The 18,383-nt window shown below is 37.9% G+C and overlaps 1 protein-coding gene across 3 annotated transcripts in view; it reads right to left on the bottom strand.

Moving 5' to 3' along the window:
• TENM2 (teneurin transmembrane protein 2) overlaps window positions 1-18,383 on the bottom strand; it is a 1,017,264-nt gene that overhangs the window by 601,391 nt on the left and 397,490 nt on the right. Inside the window, exon 1 of one of the 3 annotated variants that reach the window (XM_057541632.1) lies at window positions 1,974-2,085. The exons of the other annotated variants lie outside the window; for them this stretch is intronic. Within the exon in view, the coding sequence (XP_057397615.1) occupies window positions 1,974-2,079 (106 nt within the window). The 5' untranslated portion in view covers window positions 2,080-2,085. Of the gene's footprint in view, window positions 1-1,973; window positions 2,086-18,383 lie in introns of those variants that run through there. 3 annotated transcript variants of the gene reach the window in all.

The raw sequence follows: 18,383 nt of genomic DNA, 5'->3' as shown, positions 1-18,383 counted from the left end.
GCCTGTTGCAGCTGATGTACTGAGAGAACGTGGTACCAGGTATAAGCACGGCCTTTGCATTAATGGAAACATCTGTAGTCGCAGTCATTGGTTATTTTTGCTTAGAAAATTTTGTCCGCTCTCTTTCAAAAGAATACCTCCCAATCCCTATTCTACAATCCCAATTGTACTTTCATACAAAGGAAAGGGAGAGTCACCATTTTGGATAAAGATGAATCAGTTGGCTCTTGATCACGCAAACGCGGTAAGTGTTAAGATAAAACGTGTGCTAAGAAACTACATGAGATTATGTCGGACTCTTCCACAGATGATTCCGGAGAGATAATTCCACTACTCTTGCTCTGTGTATTTCAAGAGTCAGCTCAAGTTTTAACCTTATTTTACTTTGGTTTTCATCCCTCAGCTGGCTCTGATATGAATAGGTGGCTGGGGGATTTGTGTGTTTAATCGGGGGCTTTTTAAAAAATATCATGAGCTGTGGTGAAACATAGTAAGGTTTTTGTTTGTTCTTTTCAGAAACACAGGAATTCCTTTGAAGAAAATAGTGACAGATACTCAAACCTGGATAGCATTTCCCCAAATATTAACCCTTCCATACATGTCTCGTGATCATTGCCAATCATGTACCACCTGGACTCTTCTCTACTTAGTATGTTTCTGTAAGTCATTTTAAAAATCACTGTTCTAAATGGAAATAAACCACTTAACTAGACATGAATATAAGGTAATTTTAAAAATAAAATTTAAGGGATTCAACACAGCGTGGTTCAGTTCTAGCTAAATAGTCTTGTCTGACAAAGAGATAAAACATTCAACTTCTAACTCTGTTAAACAGTGAAATTCAAAGGCTTTAGAGAAATGTTAAAGTCAATCATCAAACAGAGGCTTCCCTTATGGCAGGACTTGGCAAACTTGCCCGGTGATTATTTTTGTACAGACAGAAAGCTAAGAATGATTTTTACATTTTTAAATGGCAGAAGAAAACCAAAAGAGTACTATTTTATGGCATGGAAAAATTATATGAAACTGAAATCTCAGCATCCATAAAAAAAGGTTTATTTAGAGCCGCGCCTATCACTTATGAATTGTCTACAGCTGTTTTGCTAATAAAATGGCTGAGCTGAGCTCTAGCCACAGAAACCATATGGCCTGCAAAGTCCAAGATGTTTACTATCTGGCTTTTTAAAGAAAAGCTCTGTCTCCTCTCCTATGTGATCCAAAGTTATTTAACGCCACATCCGGTACTGTACCTAAAATCATCTTGTTACCACCTGTGGTATACGTAGCTCCCACACTGGAAAATTCTGCTCTGTGAATGAGTGTAGCTTAAGACTGGGGTTTTGAGTCCCACAAAAAGTCATAAAGCTTGAGAAAAGTGTGTATCCCTTTGGGGAATGACAATATCAAAAGCAAGAGTAGATAAATATTGTACAGAAATATATATAGTAAAAAGTAATAGATCCAAATTTCTGGCTCTTAGATGTAGCCTGCCTAGGAAAATCTACAGAGTTAAGTTTGGTGGCTGTTTGCTCTTGTTCTGTGAAAAAAATGGGTTATTTATCTACATGTGATGATGTTTTTTTTTCTCCATGTAAATATTAAAATCCATTCCGATGAACAATGTAATTACATAGTCCAGTTTCAGTGAGCTTCTATATTTAGTTTCACTTAACTCACTTACCACGGCTAATGACAGCTATTCACGTACACCCAGAGATTGAGAAGGGACCCAATACTCAAAAGCGTGGGGAAGGAAAGAAATGATTAGCAAGCACCGTCGGCACCAACAAGTCTCCAACCACTAAGTTCATTTAAAGCACCACATACTAAGGAAGCAAAGCAAAGCAGTGAAACAGTGAATAGGTTCATCACAAAATCATCATCTCCCATGAAAACGAGACTGTGCCGTTACTAAAAGCAGTCAGGGGCACAATTTGCCACAAATTTGTCAAAGTTAGTCATGAAAAACATACCTGAGTCACCTCTAGTCCTGGGGAAAGGGACGCTCCTCTCTCGGTGGTTCTGTTCCTGGCTGTGCTTGAGAATCACGTGGTGGGAGGGTTGGTTTAAAAGCTGCATTCCTAGGCCACACCCTCAACCAATTAACCAGCATCAGAGTTTCCTGGGGCTGCCCAGGTGATTCCAGTATTCTCAGCAGGCACAGCTGAGAACCATCACTCTCCAATTGTCTACCATGTGCCCCGAGGCTCACAAGATTGTAAAATGGGCTCAACTGGGATGAGAAATTGAACTGGGCGAGCGCAGAGGAGGTAGGGTGAACAGGAGGAACTCGGGAGAGATGTCGATTTAGAAGGCTGATGATTTTTGCAGACCTCTGAGAATACTAAAATCTCAACTTGAGGTTTATGGTGCCTGTCTAAAAATCTTAAATAAATGGAATTGTAAAAAGTTCATTCAACAAATTAGTCTGTTCTGCCTCCATGATTTAAGTTACTTTTAAAAGTGAAAAGGGATGATTGTTCTGGATTCCTTGAGTTTCAAACTTAAGCTAAATATTTGGGGAAACGGAACCCCCCCAGTAAGGGATGTTCCCACACATAACTACACGGTGATGATGGCTCCACTGCAGCATTGTGGACGTGCTAGTCAGTATACTTTGAGATCAACGAATAAATCACTCTTAGCATTAAAGTCTATCTGTATATTGGTTTTGCTACAAATATCGAGCTCTTATCTCTTCTATCATCAACCCCAGGTCCCTTCACTCCAACTCATGCTTATAACTCGCGTTAACCAACATTTTTTTTTTTTTTTTTGCCTAGAAATTTCTTAAAAGGTCGATGACAGTGAGGGAGAGTGGCATCAGGTGCTGCGCTGGCATATGACAGTTACCTGGTCTTCCAGTAACAACTGCTCAGTTTACCCATTGAGATTGCTCCTTAGGAAATTAATTTTTGAGTCATCTGAATCAGGCCCAACTTTTTTTCTGGGAACCCAATCCATCTTTTAGGAAAATTATGTAACTATTTTAAAATTTTTAATTAAAATTCTAACTTCATAGAGCAAGTGTCAAATGAAATTTGGAGGAGGAACTTTTTTTAACAAAGTTCCATTATTAGCACTTTTTCCACATGCAACTAAGCGCTTTTTGGCTGGTCCCTCTCTTGATCACTGAGGACAAGATTTCTTAGACTTTGGAGCCTTGGTAGGGTGATTTCTGGCAATGGAATGTCTGAGTTAATCTTCCCAGAGGTTATGATATTTGCATTTATTAAGCACCATATATACAAAATGCCCAGTGCACTGTACTTATAGCTCATCACAGACCCATGAGTTGGACAATATTATCCCTAATTACAGATGAAAGATCCGAGGCTCACAAAGGCTATGAAAAATGCCCCATATCACAGTTTAATCAGTGGCCATTCTGTGATTCAGACCCAGAGCTGTCTCACTCTGAAGCTTGGGCTCTCAATTTCTACTCCATCCTGCCAACTGGATACATGCAAACCAACCAGGCAGCCCTTGAGGGGACCAGTGGAAGAACTCGAAATGGCATCATTCTCCAGCACATGTGAGTCTGCAACACTGTGGTCCATCTGCCACAATGCTACAGTGTATCGATGTCATTCTAGAAGAAAGCCCGAAGGCCAGTTGGGCAACTTCTCAGCAGTTCACCATTTTATTTGTTAACCTAAACGATCTTTTTCTTGGGGAAGAGGCACCTGACTCAACAGCTGGTCTCCCTACCATAATGCAAACAGGGTATGAATAAATACAATTGGGTCTGCCAGACCACATACACAAACTGGATAAGCCTTTGAGGTATACATTTTAAAAATCATAAATGCATACTTAATTAATTGCTTTCAATACAGGAGACTGTGTCTTCATGTGCCGACAATGAAGTTCTTTCTTCAGTAATACTCCACAAGGGAGTAATTCCCACCTAGCTGTCCAGGCACTGGCTGTGTCTCATCACCTGTGATGCTAATAAAAATACAGATTCCTAAGCTTCACCCAAGACAAACTGAATCAGACTATCCAGGAGTGATGATCTGGAAAGTGTGTTTCCAACAAAGCCCCGGGTGATGGCAGTGCACAGAAAGAATTAGGAGCTAATTTGGTAAGTTAGAGTGAATGGGGTCAATGCCTAGGGCCAGTTCATTCGACTTTTCAGTAAATACTCATTGACCTAATACTCTGTGCCGAGCACTGTTCTAGACTCTGAGAACAAGCTGTGAACAGGATAGACAAAGTCTGTCTTACACTCTAGTGAGGGGAGAACAGCAGTAAGCAAGTAGACATTACGCATAAATGAGAGAATTTCAGGTAGCGGCATTAGAGGGTGGTAAAACAGGAAGGAAGATGGGGCTCCCAACAATGAATCAGGAAGGCAGATGGTTAGGTTGGAAGGCAGAGGGTGAAGAAAGAGGTATCCTCCTCTCCCAAATGGTGCCAGAAAAATAGCTGAGACATTAACCACACAGTTTCAGATTTCAGATCCACTGCGGTTCAGAAGTTAGGACAGATAACTCATTGCACAGCGCATATCTGTGGAAAGGACAGTGATTCAGATTGGATACCAGGATTGGGATGCTCTCTGCCTGTCTTTCCTCTGCCTGTGAAGCTCCTCCTCTATCATCTCCTGAGAGATCCCCCGGAGAACGCCCCGTTCTCCCAGCCACCAAGAGCCGCTGAATGCCTCTCCATCCTGATGTGGCAGAGAGTTGGGATTTGAACCCAGCTCTCTTTGATTGCAATGTCCAGGCTCCTTCCAAAATATCATAAGATAAAATGGAGTAAAGAATTAAGTTTTGGTGGAGGTGACTGGGAGTTGGGGCAGCACAATAGGATTGGAGATATTTGATAGAACAGAAAACCCTTGGTCAATGTACTCAGCTCCATCCTCATCACACACTATTGACTTTAACCTGACCTTCATTGGGAAAATACTGGCTGGTGGAAGACACACCGTGGCTTGCGTCAGGGCTTAACTTGCCTATCTCTCTCTGTCTACTTCCTTCTCTTGAACCTTCCCAGAAGAACAAGGAGGAATTATTCTTATCTGTCCCAGGTCTTATTTTTTTTCCACTTGTGAGCCAAGATGCAGAGACAATATTTCTGCAGTCAGAGGATTAGTTCTTACAAATTTTGCAGTTGAAAAGATGAGGAGAAATGAGGTAGGTGAAGGTGGAGAATGGAAATCACAGGTGCATGAGATTGCGTGGCTATTACAAATCTTTTTTCCAGTGTATCCCAAGGTGTAGGACACTGGCCATCCACAAAATGATATTAGGTGGGGCAAGTGTCAAATTACATTGGATCTCTAGAACATTCTCACTAGAAATATTGTTTTCAAATTTCCATCAAACTTTCTGATTACATCAATTAAGGAGGAAGTCTCAGTTGGTTGCTAGCATTTCTTTAACAGGTTGCATTCCTTACATATCCGTTACATTATATACGTAGAAATATATACGGCATGTACATGTATATGACAACATAGTTATATGTATATATGATATATATAAAATAAATATATTCAATTAAAAAAGTTATAAACATAAAATTCTACTTGTTATCTATACTGGTGTTCCATTCTAAACACTGATGTAATGTGTTCACTTCAAATACATTTTCATTAAAAGGGGCAAATTGTTTTGATTTTAAATGAAGTATAGTTGATTTACAATATTGTGTTAGTTTCAGGTGTACAGCAAAGTGATTCAGTTTTATATATATATATATATATATATACTCTTTTCAGATTCTTTTCCATTATAGGTTATTACAAGATATTGAATATAGTTCCCTGTGTTATACAGTCAGTCCTTTTTGGTTATTTTATTTTATATATAGTAGTGTGTATCTGTTAATCCTAAACTCCTACTTTACCCCTCCCCCTCCTTTCCCCTTTGGTAACCTTTAGTTTGTTTTCTATGTCTGTGAGTCTGTTTCTGCTTTGTAAATAAGTTCATTTATATCAAGCAAATAAATTATAGGTGGTCTTACAGATGTGACACAAATCATGGTGATGGAAAATGGCTGAAGTTTGGTAAATACTATCTATAACCTAATCTCCTTTCTTTACTGAGGGAAAAACTAAGGCCCAAAGAACTTAACTAATTCACAGCCACACAACTATTTCATAGCAGAAACGGTAATAGAATGCAGGTCTCTCTGTTCAGTGCCCTTTTCAGGATGTAAAGAAAGATATCTGTACAAATATTAGAAGTGCTTCCCACACAAGTAAAGTAACTGGTAGAACTGAGAAATTCTGGCAAATCTATTCTGTATGTGAATGCGGCAACAACAGAGAAAGAACAGGTTGAAACCCCGATCTATGCTTTTTAGTTATGTGCCAATGAAAAGTCACCAGATTTTTCTGCACTTCGTTTCCCTCTTTTGTTAAAAACAAAGAAACAAACCCAACAACACAAACCCTACTTACCTCAGAAGGTTGTCAAAATGAAGGAAGAAGATAATATAAAGGCCTGGCACAGAGACAGTGATTGTATAATGCAGCGTTCATATTTTTGCCTTCTGCCTCTCAAAATACGTTTTGGGTTTTGAATGGCTGGAAAGCATGTGTTCTTTCCTAAATTTCACCTCTCCTATCCCCAGATGATTTTTCAGTTCAAATAGGAGGAGGGGTTCCTGGGTTCATGGCCAAGCATTATGGCAAACCTAAGGAGCACTTTTCCACCAAAAGCAAAATCAGCAGCAGCATTAGAACCCCTCAGAGTTTTTTTTTAAGAGCAGATGAAGAGGTAAGAACTGTGTGAAGCACTCTTTTCTTCTCCTCAGCTGATAGAATTTAATCAAAACAGGACCCACCTCTCCAATTATGCTAACCTTCTTGCTGGAGATCAATGGAGAAACTGGGAGAGGAGAGATCATTTAAAATAGTATACTTTCTTTTAAAAAAAGACAGAGAGATAAATGAATGTAGTGGTCACCTCATCTCTCTGAGTCATTGTCTGGGTAGATATTTGTGGTGACCATGCAAGTGCATCCCTCAGATCTCCTGTTGTGGAAACACATTTGATGTACAGCCAATCTCTTGTTGTGGAAACACATTTGATGTACAGCTCTCAGCCAATGACCAAGCACAGTGGATAAAATAATTCAGTCCCATTTCTGTGGAATGTAGGAAAGCTCTGCTAGACAAATGTGGTTCCTGGATTCTCCACTGTCCTGGCTGACATTTTTTAGAACTAGCTGTAGTCTGGGGCTCTTTTACCCCATCCTCCTTCCCTCCCACTTTCCTGTCACTGGTGTCAGGCTCACACTGCCAGCTGAAGCCTCTCCCCACCTTCTCTTGTACCTCCGTTTTAATCATCAGGTGTTTCCCCCAATAAATCTCTAGCATATCTATTCCTGTCTTGGTTATCTGCTTCTCCGAGCATCCAAAATAACACAACATTGTTCCACAAGTTCAACTACAGCTAAACGGATAATTCTGCACAAGGTTTAAAATGAGTAACTAGCTAGGGACTCAGACATGTCCCATTGGTTATAATAGAAAGGAAAAAAAAATGTTCTGTTAGCATTTTGTGTAAACTTATGACCACAGTTAATTACCCAAAGTGTACCTTCACTGACTACCAGATGTGTCATTAACCATTTCTGAAAAGAGTGAAATAAAATCACCCAGCATGAGAATGCTGTAGAATAAATCAATACTAACAGATGGTGTTTATTTTGTCACTGCTCGTGTTAAAAAATTACCACCTAGTCCCATCAAATCCATTTCTTTAAGGTGGAAGCTTTATGTAAAAACTGCTACAGAAAATGCAATATTTTATCAGCTGTCATTGAGTTCCTTAAAATATGAGCACTTGTTTTCATGGCTTTCAGTTTTCTAGGACATGGTGCAATACACAGGAGATGGGTTTGTATAAATCTGACACGATGGAGTATTTTGCCAGCAGCTCTGTCTTGCAACATGCAGTCTGTTTTGTTTTTCAAACAAAGTTGGTACATGAGTTAGTTGGAACGCTAGTGTTTCAAGGACAAAGACAGAAATTTCTCAATTAAACAACCTTCTGCCATGTGACACGGTCTCCACGATCCACAAGAGGGGATCATTTAAAGACATGATTGCCTGCCCTGTTAGAAGGATTCACAGGGAGAATCAAGAAAAATGGTGTCATAGAAGAATACATGATAACATGGGGGAAAGTTTACAATGTGTTAAGTGAAAAAATTATAAAGCAAGAAGTGAAATATGATGCCATTTTTGTTTTAAAATATACACAGTGAGAGGCAGTATAACAGAGCGGTTAGGAAAAGGTCATCCTGAGCCAGGCTGGCTGAGAGCAAAGTCTAGCTCTGCCACTCACACTCACCACACTCACTACCCGTATCACCTTACTCGTGTCACTTGACCTGTTTGTACCCCAGTTTCTCCATGTATCAGGGATGATGATAATAGTGTACTTGGTTCGTGGGACTCTTTGGCAGATTAAATGTAAACCATTTTAAAAAGCACCTGACACAGAGTAAGTGCTATGTAAATATTATCATTATTGTTTTAATTTTTTATTACATATAAAGAAAGGCCTAGACACATATTTCTCACAATGTTGATAGTGATTCTTGCTAAGTGCTAAGATGGTAGATGATTTTCAAGTTTTTTTTTTTTTTTTTTTGCTGGCTTTGTTTATTCTAATGTTTTCTCACACATACAAAAATGTACCATTTGAAAAAAAAAAGAACGGAAGGGAGAGAATGGGAGAGGTAGAAGGAAAATTCTTGTATGTTTTTGCCATACCAAATTCTGCTACTATACATAGTATATAATTGGCTGGATAAAGTGGCTTAATTTTTTCCAAGTCTTAAACTCAAGGTACCGTGATCATTTAGAATTTACTTTAAAATACCTTAACTAAAACATCTGTGAACTCTCAACCTAAATGCTAAGTGAACAAAATCACGTGTCAGTCAATGTGATGATGGGAACAAAGTGAAAACACTACATACACAGAGTTCTTCCCTGATAACGAAGTTGGGGAATAAATGTACTCCCTTGCCCAATGCTTCCATTTCACCCTCCCTTAATTTATGATGACAATTGAGCCAATTATTTTTCTTCAGAAAACGTTCATCTCTGTAACATTTTTGTATATGCATAATCCTAAAAAATGTACTGACAATTATATCAAATAAACATATAGACATATATTCGTATATGCTCTAAATCTGTAAATAAGCCAAATGTCACATGGGTGCCATTTTGCTGTAAATGATTGACTTAAGAAATCAAACTTTGTTTCCTGGCAACCTACAGTACACCTGAGTCAATCTTCTCTGAGGTTACGAGAGAATGTATCACTAAAATTTAACAGCAAAATGCTGAGCAGAGATGTAACTTCCTTCATGTCCTTGATATATTTTTTGTTAACTACACATGTCTTTCAGTGTGTTTTAAGAAACATGACAACAGATTTTTCAACAGGCAGGAATCTGGTGATGAGATGGGACTCTACTGGTCTATGACTCTGTCTCTTTGCCCCTGCATTTCAACAGGGACTTGGCAAATGAGAAGTGGAGCTTTTAAGCTGAGGGATCTCCCATACACCAGGATGTCATAAGCTTCATTTCTTGACATTCCATACTCTTCATTATCTAAGGTATCAGCTCCTTTATTGGCTCCAGCATCCCAGCAAAGCTACAGTGATGTATCTGTCCTATTATTTTTAACCTCAATAGTTAGCTTGACTATCAAGAAAATTCCAGAACATATCTTTGAATGCCATCTCATTCCATGAGATTAGCCCTTGTGATATTGAATGAGGTTACCGTAGAAACTCACCAGGCCCCACTTATGCCAAGACCTTCCTGCCTTTCTACTATGTAAACATGTTTCCATTTTTAACCCCCTCACTCAATCAAAGTGACTGCCATACAGACACTACCTGGAGCAAACAGGCCCTCCATGTACAAGTGCAGCAACCTTTGGGCTGTGGAATAGATATCTGCAAGGAAATAAATCTTAACAAATGTGCTACAGTTCCTTTAAACACTTAAGTTAAAGAACATGCATCATTATTCACCCCAGAGAGCAGACTTCTCCATCTTGAATCTAAAACATTAAGGATAAGAAAAGTCACAGGCTCTATATAAAACTGTCTTTTTGGTCATTAAAGCATGAATCTGCATTGCTTAAGCATTTATAAAGAAGCTGGGCTACCCTTCTCACACTCATGTACTCAGTGTGTCATCACTAACCGTCAGGGAAATGCAAATCAAAACCACAAGGAGATCTTACCTCACACCTGTCAGAATGGCCATCATCAAAAAGACAAGAACTAACAAGTGTTGGTGATAATGTGGAGAAAAGGGAACCCCTGTGCACTGTTAGTGGGAATGTAAGTTGGCGCAGCTGCTATGGAAAACAGTATGGAGGTTCCTCAAAAAATTAAAAATAGGACTACCATATGATCCAGTGATTTCCTTTCTGGGTATTTATTCAAAGAAAATGAAAACATTAAGTCAAGTATCTGCACCCCCCATGTTCATTGCAGCATATTTACAATAGCTAAGATATGGAAGCAACCTAAATCTAAGTGTCCACTGACAGATGAATGGATAAGGGAGATGTGATGTATACATACAGTGGAATATTACTTAGCCATACGAAAGAATGAAATCTTGCCATTTGCAACAACATGGATGGACCTGGAGAGTATCATGCTAAGCAAAATAAGTCAGACAGAGAAAGACGAATACTGTGTGCTTTCACTTATACGTGAAATCTAAAAAACAAACAAATATAACAAAACAGAAACAGACTCATGGATATATAGAACAAACTAGTGGCCACCAGACGGGACAGGGGTGGGTGGAGGGGTAAAAATGGTGAAGGGATTAAGAGGTACAAACTTACCAGTAACAAAATAAATGTCACAGGGATGTTAATATACAGTACAGGGAATATAGGCAATAATTTAATATAAATTTGTATGGTATGTAATCTGTAAAAGTATAGAATTGCTATGTTGTACACAGGAAACTAATATTCAAAATCAACTATACGTCAATAAAAAAAATGTGTCTTTACAAAGATATCCTTTGCCACAGGATAGATAAGAGACCTTGGCAAATTAATATTAAGTGGTCAATAAATTCCAAGTCTTATTATGTGTCAGGCACTATTCTAGGTGCTTTAATACATTGTTTTATTTGATCTTCGCATCATTCATATGAAAAAAATGCTTTTTTTTTTTTTTGGCCACACCGCAGGGCATGCGGGATCTTAGTTCCCCGACCAGGGACGGAACCTGTGCCCCCTGCAGTGGAAGTGCGGACTCTTAACCACTGGACCGCCAGGGAAGTCCCATGAGAAAAATATATTTATTATTTCCACTTTATAGATTAGGAAGTTGAAGCTAAAAGATGGTAAGTGACTTATTCAAGGTAACGTTACTATTGGTGGCCGTGCTGGATTTGAACTCAGGTTACCTCATTCCACAAAAGGATACTTTTCTGATTCTACAAGCTGGTAGCCAATCATAACATTCTTGAAAAACCTTAGGGACACTCCTATCCAGCCTTAGTGTTCCATCCCCTCTATATCCTTTCACCATTTTTTGAAAGGTAAATGCATCCTGTGTTAGCTTTTTTTTTTTAATCACCTATCACAGACTATCATATACCATCATGTATCACCTATCTATCCTGAATTGCCTCAACTACATAGTTCTCTTGATGACGTTTAGAATTAAACCATTATGAATATTTTAACTTAAAAAGGCTTTTATGTTTTCACAGTACTTTTGTAAGCACTGGAGCCAGGTAGAAGCTCATAAGTGTAGGTAGGAGTGAAAATTCTCTGAAAAAGAATTACTGATCCAGCAGTGAACCAACAATACCAACCACTGAGATACTGAAGATGCGTTTCCTCCCAATAGTATTTAAAAGATCATCGCAGGGATTCCCTAGGAAAAAGTAAATTAAAGAGACAGGGGAAAAGGAGTGAGAATTGATCGATGGCTTGATTGATTCAAGATGGAATATAAAAACCCAGAATCCCATGTATTTGGGGTATGAAAACAGGAGGACAGCTTTTACTTTGGCACAGTGGATATGGGGTATGCACAAATAAAAAGGAAAGTTTTCATCTTCACAGATAGGCTTTTTTTTTTTTTGCCATTGAACAATACATTTGAGTCGCTTCAAAAATATAATTTTTTGTACTACAAACATCATTGCACAATTTTCTTTTCAGGTTGGTTTCTGAAGATGCAAAGTTTGACAGTAACGAGAAGAAAGGTTTAACTATTGATGACTAACAATTTCACATGAAGTTCTAAGAGTTTGTTTCTAAAATGTCACCTTGGAATGGTAACCACCAAGACAGCACTGAGTACCGGTTGAGAGCTAAAGATTTAGATTCCATAGGCTTTTATTTGGGTTCTAATTTGGCCTCTCCACTTACAAGCCATGTATCCTTAGGCTAATGGCTTTAGATCCACATGTCTCCATTATTCTCATCTATAATATGCTGCTATTAATAGAACCTGGATAGTTATTAACAGAACTTTCATGAATTAACTGAGACAATGTATGTGAAGGTAATTCAGTATAGTAGATGTTCAGTAAAGATGGGTATTCTTGTTATGATACTTACAACTACTACTACTAATCTTATTAATGGGAAAAGGACTTCTAGTGATCGTAGGAAATAATGTACTGTCCTCACAGTAAATAGCATATAGCATGCTTTATTCTTACAATAAAATATTTTAACTAAATTCTTCCATTGTTTCCCACCTGGCATGTGCAGAACAGTAGACAAGAGCAATTGCATTGAGGAATCCTTCCTTAAATATAACCCAAGCTCTGTCTGAGGGCACGAGATTTCTTCATTTGTTGCAGACTCATTCTCCCAACTTACTTACTCATTTGCACCATGAATGAAATATCAATGCATGGCTTCATTCTTGATCAGGCCGATACAGAAGGATGCATTTTTGATGCTGAAGACACTGGGAATGAACTGGGAGTTTCCTGAATGCAAAAGCCTCCTGCTCGGTGTCAATGCCTAGATAAAAGCTACTTGGATGCTGACCTGCATGAGAATCAAGGCGGTATCATTTGGAAAGACCATCAACCAACTGGGACAGGAAGCCAAGACTGAGGCCATCTGTCTCCTGCAGAAGAATACAGTGGGTATAGAAGATCTTATCAGTGAGGATCGGGTGTGTATTTCATGCTTGCTTTCATTAAAATAAATCTGAGTGTTGGTCAAGATACTGGTGGTCCCCCTGCCAGCTGCAGGAGTAGACCCTCTGATTTGTCTCACTGCACATCCACACGGAGGGTGCGATTTGTCCTTTCAAAAGCTCGAGAAGCCTCAGGCAAAGCACAATGGCCACCAGGCCACCCAAGAGGCACTTCCTTTATCCAAGTACTACATGCATTTTTAATTTAAAAATACTTCCAATTACATTAGAATCATCATAAATAAAAGTACAAGGTGGTAGAGAGTGAAGCTGGCAAGACCATTCATAGATGGATTGTTACTAAAATTAGCATTATTATGATTCTATCAATTATTTCCACACTTTGGACCGTCTTCTTTCCTTCCAAACCTCTTTACATGCTTTTGTGAGTTTCATTATAACATCAGGTACCCCTTTCATAGGAAGATAAATTTCATGTCTGACAAATATGGTTTGCCCTATCTCAGGAAACCATTCCATTTGGAACATGGAGAAAATGACAATGTTATTTCTAATGCTGCTTGTGTTTAATCCCTCACGTAAACCCAATTATTGGCAGCTTTGGGGATTCCGTTAGAGTTAACCAGATGTTTATACAACAACACACATTAGTTTTTAAAGATAAACATAATGGACAGTATTCTATTTCATTCTTCTAAGAGGTTAGTGATATCTGCACAACCAGGAAGTCGGATGATATCACAGAGACCATCTTTCCTTTGAGAAATGAAGACAAAATAATATAAAAAATGCCAGCGAAGGCTATGTTTATTTTCTTGACTTTCCTATGTCTGACTCTCAGTGAGGAAGAGAGACACGGTACTGCCTGTCACAGAGCTACTGGAGGACAGACCCAATAAGTATTCAACCAAACAAATATATACAATTAATACAGATACGATAACTATGAAAGAAATAAGTAGAGCTGCTATTATTATTTACCATTAGTACAGGAAACTATGCTAACAAACATCTGTGTCAACACACTGAAAAGATGCCGTGTGTTTCAACAGCAGTAGGGTCCTGAAATAGTGTGTGTATATGTGTGTGTGTGTGTGTGTGTGTGTGTGTGTGTAATCTCTGTATAATCCATTCATAGACAGTTAACAACATAGAATCAATTGAAGTTTATTCTTCAATGTATACCAAGCACCTAAAATGTGTCAGGCAGTGAGTTAGGTTTTAGATTTATAAAAAAATGACTCCTAGTTTTACAGGAGAGAGAGCAAAATAAGTCATTGTAATTCAGAATGACAAAGGCATATGTTAGATACATGCTTTGATCTCCAAGTTCTGCCATTTCTACGTCCTAAGCATTCCCAGCATCTGTTCTAGGCTTTGCATCTCCACTCTCTCCTGCGTGCCTGGGCCACCATCTTCATGTGTTGACAGCACCTATAGTGTCTTAACGAGCTTCTGCCTGTCCTTTTGCTCTCCACACCTAGGGCTTTTTAAACTGTGTTCTCCCCATGTCACTGTGCATAAACATATGCTCAATATATTGATACATCTCTGTCCTTAACATCCTAACTGGAACTTAGAGGCCTTTCTAATATCTCACCCTCTCAAGTCCCCCCACTTCATTTTTCTTCTTTTCTCTCTTTCCCATGACTTTTAGTTTTTTAAACCAACACATCCTCACTTGCCCCAAATCTTTATAATTCCTCTTTGCCTGGAAACCTCTCTCCCAACTCTTTTGCTGAATTCCTACTTATCCTTCAGATTTAGCCCTATTATCACTTTCTCAGGGAGTTTTCTTTTTAACCTATTAGAGTCCCCCATGTATATTTTTTTCTTAAAGCCCCTCTCATGCTTGTTTTCTCTTATAAATCTGTAAGTGGTATAAAGGCGGGGATCATTTCTTCACCATCCCCAGAGCCAAGTACTGTACCCAGTGTAAAATGGGTTCAACATTGGTTGAAGGAATGGAGTGATTAATTAAATAATCAGGCTGTAAAGCCTAAGGGAACCCTGAGAAGGAAAGTACGCCACTGCCTAGAGGATACTTTCTCCAAAGCCTGTGTCTTGAAAAATGACAAGGAAAAGACAAAGGCAATGCAGAGACAGACTTCTGATATTTAACCAGGTGGTTATAAAATCTGTGTTCCCTTAAAAATAAAGAATATCTTGGCCAATGAGAAGAACTGACTTAAAAAAGAGCTGTTACCACAATGAGACATAAGCCATAAATGCTATTCGTTCCAGAATAGATCACAGACTATCCCAGGTGACCACTGCAAAAAGGTTTGGCTTTTCTTTTTCTACATGTCAAGACAGAGACCATGCTTTAGATTCTTCATCTGTGTAATCAAATTCTCCCTGCACCTTGAATAGAACTCTAAACTGCTGGGACTTCCCTGGTGGTGCAGTGGCTAAGAATCCGCCTGCCAATGCAGGGGACGTGGGTTCGATCCCTGGTCCGGGAAGATCTCACATGCCGTGGAGTAACTAAGCCCGTGCGCCACAACTACTGAGCCTGCGCTCTAGAGCCCGTGTGCCACAACTACTGAGCCTGAGTGCCACAACTACTGAAGCCCGCGCACCTAGAGCCTGTGCTCCGCAGGAAGAGAAGCCACCACAATGAGAAGCCTGAGCACCGCAACGAAGAGTAGCCCCCGCTCGCCGCAACTAGAGAAAGCCCGCATGCAGCAACGAAGACCCAACACAGCCAAATATAAATAAATAAATAAATATTAAAAAACAAAAAAATCTAAACTGCTTATAATGTCAGAGAGTATCAATGTCTAATAACACATTTTAGGAAAACAGCCTAAGAAATGAATTTCCAAGGTTTCACTGTTAAATTACCATTTCTGAAATAAAAACTTGCATTCAGCACCAACAGAGAAAACTGGTTAAAAGCTGAATTATGCATATAATGTATTGAAATTAATCATGATCACATAACCCCTTAACTTTAAATAAGTCTAATTATTCCTAATCTAAACTGGATAAAAATAATGCATGTTATTTTCAAAAGAAATACATCTATCATACTTGCTGATAACATATAAATTCATGCCAGGATTCCTGAATTGAGAAAATGCTTTTAACAACCAGAGCTCTGAAATCTAATGAATTACCTATTTTATTTTTATCACTTGAATTCCACCGTATGAATGTGGAAAAATAAGTATAATAATACAGTTTAACATATTATTAATAGTATTTTTTCCTAGGTAGATCTTGAAGCCTGTCTAAGTAGATGATAACAGGGTAAATCTTATTTTAAAGTTATAGAGAAGTCAGAAAGGCTATAGGAAATAGTCTTGTGACAGCTGATACGAAATTATACGTACTTCATCAAAACCCAGCCAGCCACAGCTACCTCATAACTCATGCTTAGAGCTTCATAATGTGATTAGGTTTTCAAGAGGGTGCATTTGTGTTTTGGTTTTCTTTTAATCACTTTATGTTCAGCTTGGCTTCCAACTTACTATTGATTGACTACAGTCATCATGGCGAGAATAAAGAGATTGTCAACTTTGCCGAAGAAAAGTTATTAAATTTTAGTTTTCCTAAAGGGAAACATTCCCTGCAAGAGTAATTGAAAAAAATAAAATCTTTATTGACATTCTTTGAGGGGAAAATACAATATTCAACATTTAGGCAGAAGCTAGATAGGTAAAGGAGATTCAGATTTGAGGCAATTATACAAAGTGAGCCAAGAAAATTGGCTGTGAGAGGAGGTGTCTTGTCTGCTGTTATTCTGGTCTGATTGGCAGCAAGGGTTTCTCTGCTTCTTCTACTCAGTCACTCACACACTCACTCCACACACATTTAAGGAAGGCCTAAAAATATGAATCATTTTTTCTGCAGATGAGATGCAGACTAATGGGTAGTTGGGTATGGAAACAAAGACTAATGAACGGAAAAGTGAACTTCAAGGTGGCAAGTGCGGTAACAGAGACTCAGACTGCTGTGGGAACACAGGGGAAAGAAGAGAATGACTGTGCAGGTAGAATCTGCTTATTAGATATTTTTACCGATCTCTAGACACTATACCATTGTCATCAAGGTGAAAAAGGCCCTGCATTGAGTAAATAGGAATCCTTTCTTATGGCTTATTTTGAGAGACAGGGCTTATCTGCTAGATGTGATAACAATAAATAGTTCATATCTGGCTTTTTAAAACAAATACTTTTCCCTGATTAGAAATATAGCAATGTTCATTGTAGAGAACTTAGAAAATACAAAAAAAAAAAAAAAAAAAAAAGAGGAAAAAAATAGAAAACTCAGCTGTGGAGATAGCCATAATTTTATTTCATATATTTCCAATCTTTAATGTGTGTGTATGTGTGTGCATTAAAATCTATTCTTTTACCTAACAAGAACAGTCCTAGATAGACTACTTTGTAACCTGCCATTTTAAATTTTATAATTTACCACAAATACTATTCCATATTTTAAAATGTTGTTCTATATCATGATTTTAAGTCATATATTATTTTATTGCATTAATACATCAATTTATTTAACCAATTGCTTACTGATGAACATGTAGACAATTTCCAGTTCTTCTACATTATAAACAATGTAGTAGCTTGGATCTGTTAACTTTGGAGAAGAGAGATTCATCACTTCAATCATAGTCTATTCAAATTTATCTTAAAATCTCTGATATTATCAATAAATAGGTTTATAGTATTTTCTTTAATTATTATTATATTTGAAACCATATTCTGTTAACTATGTGGTCCAAAAAAAATTCTAAGTTTCTTATAGAGTTTTATGTTGAAAAGGAAAATTTTAAAAATAACGATGGTGAATAAGAGTTGGAAAATATGAAGAAAAGAGAGATAAGATTAGTACACAGAACACATGCCATAAATATCTACAGATTTTGGTGGAAGGGAATAAAAGTCTAGGCCTGATTTACTTACCAACCAATGGAAACAGAAAAATACTACTAGTCCCCAAGCAATAATTTCTTTAAAATGAAAAACAAGAAACAAAAAAACAGTTGCTCTTTAATCTATCTATTCCAGTACTAAGTCATGAGAAATGTCTTCTTGCAAAACTTCATAAAAATCTGTGTGATGTTATGAGTGATATCCTCAATTACATAGTCAAAGTAAATGTAATCATTTGTTTTTGTAAAATTGTAATTTTTAAATAAAATTTACTTATTGTTAAGAACAATTAAACTGTTTAGGGAATCATTTCATGTTATATTATTCTCTTGAGATA

This window comes from Balaenoptera acutorostrata, chromosome 2 (genome assembly GCF_949987535.1).
Source record: "Balaenoptera acutorostrata chromosome 2, mBalAcu1.1, whole genome shotgun sequence".
Taxonomy (NCBI): Eukaryota; Metazoa; Chordata; class Mammalia; order Artiodactyla; family Balaenopteridae; genus Balaenoptera; species Balaenoptera acutorostrata.
The sequence above is the reverse complement of the archived record's forward strand: the minus strand, read 5'-3'. Positions and strand labels throughout refer to the sequence as shown.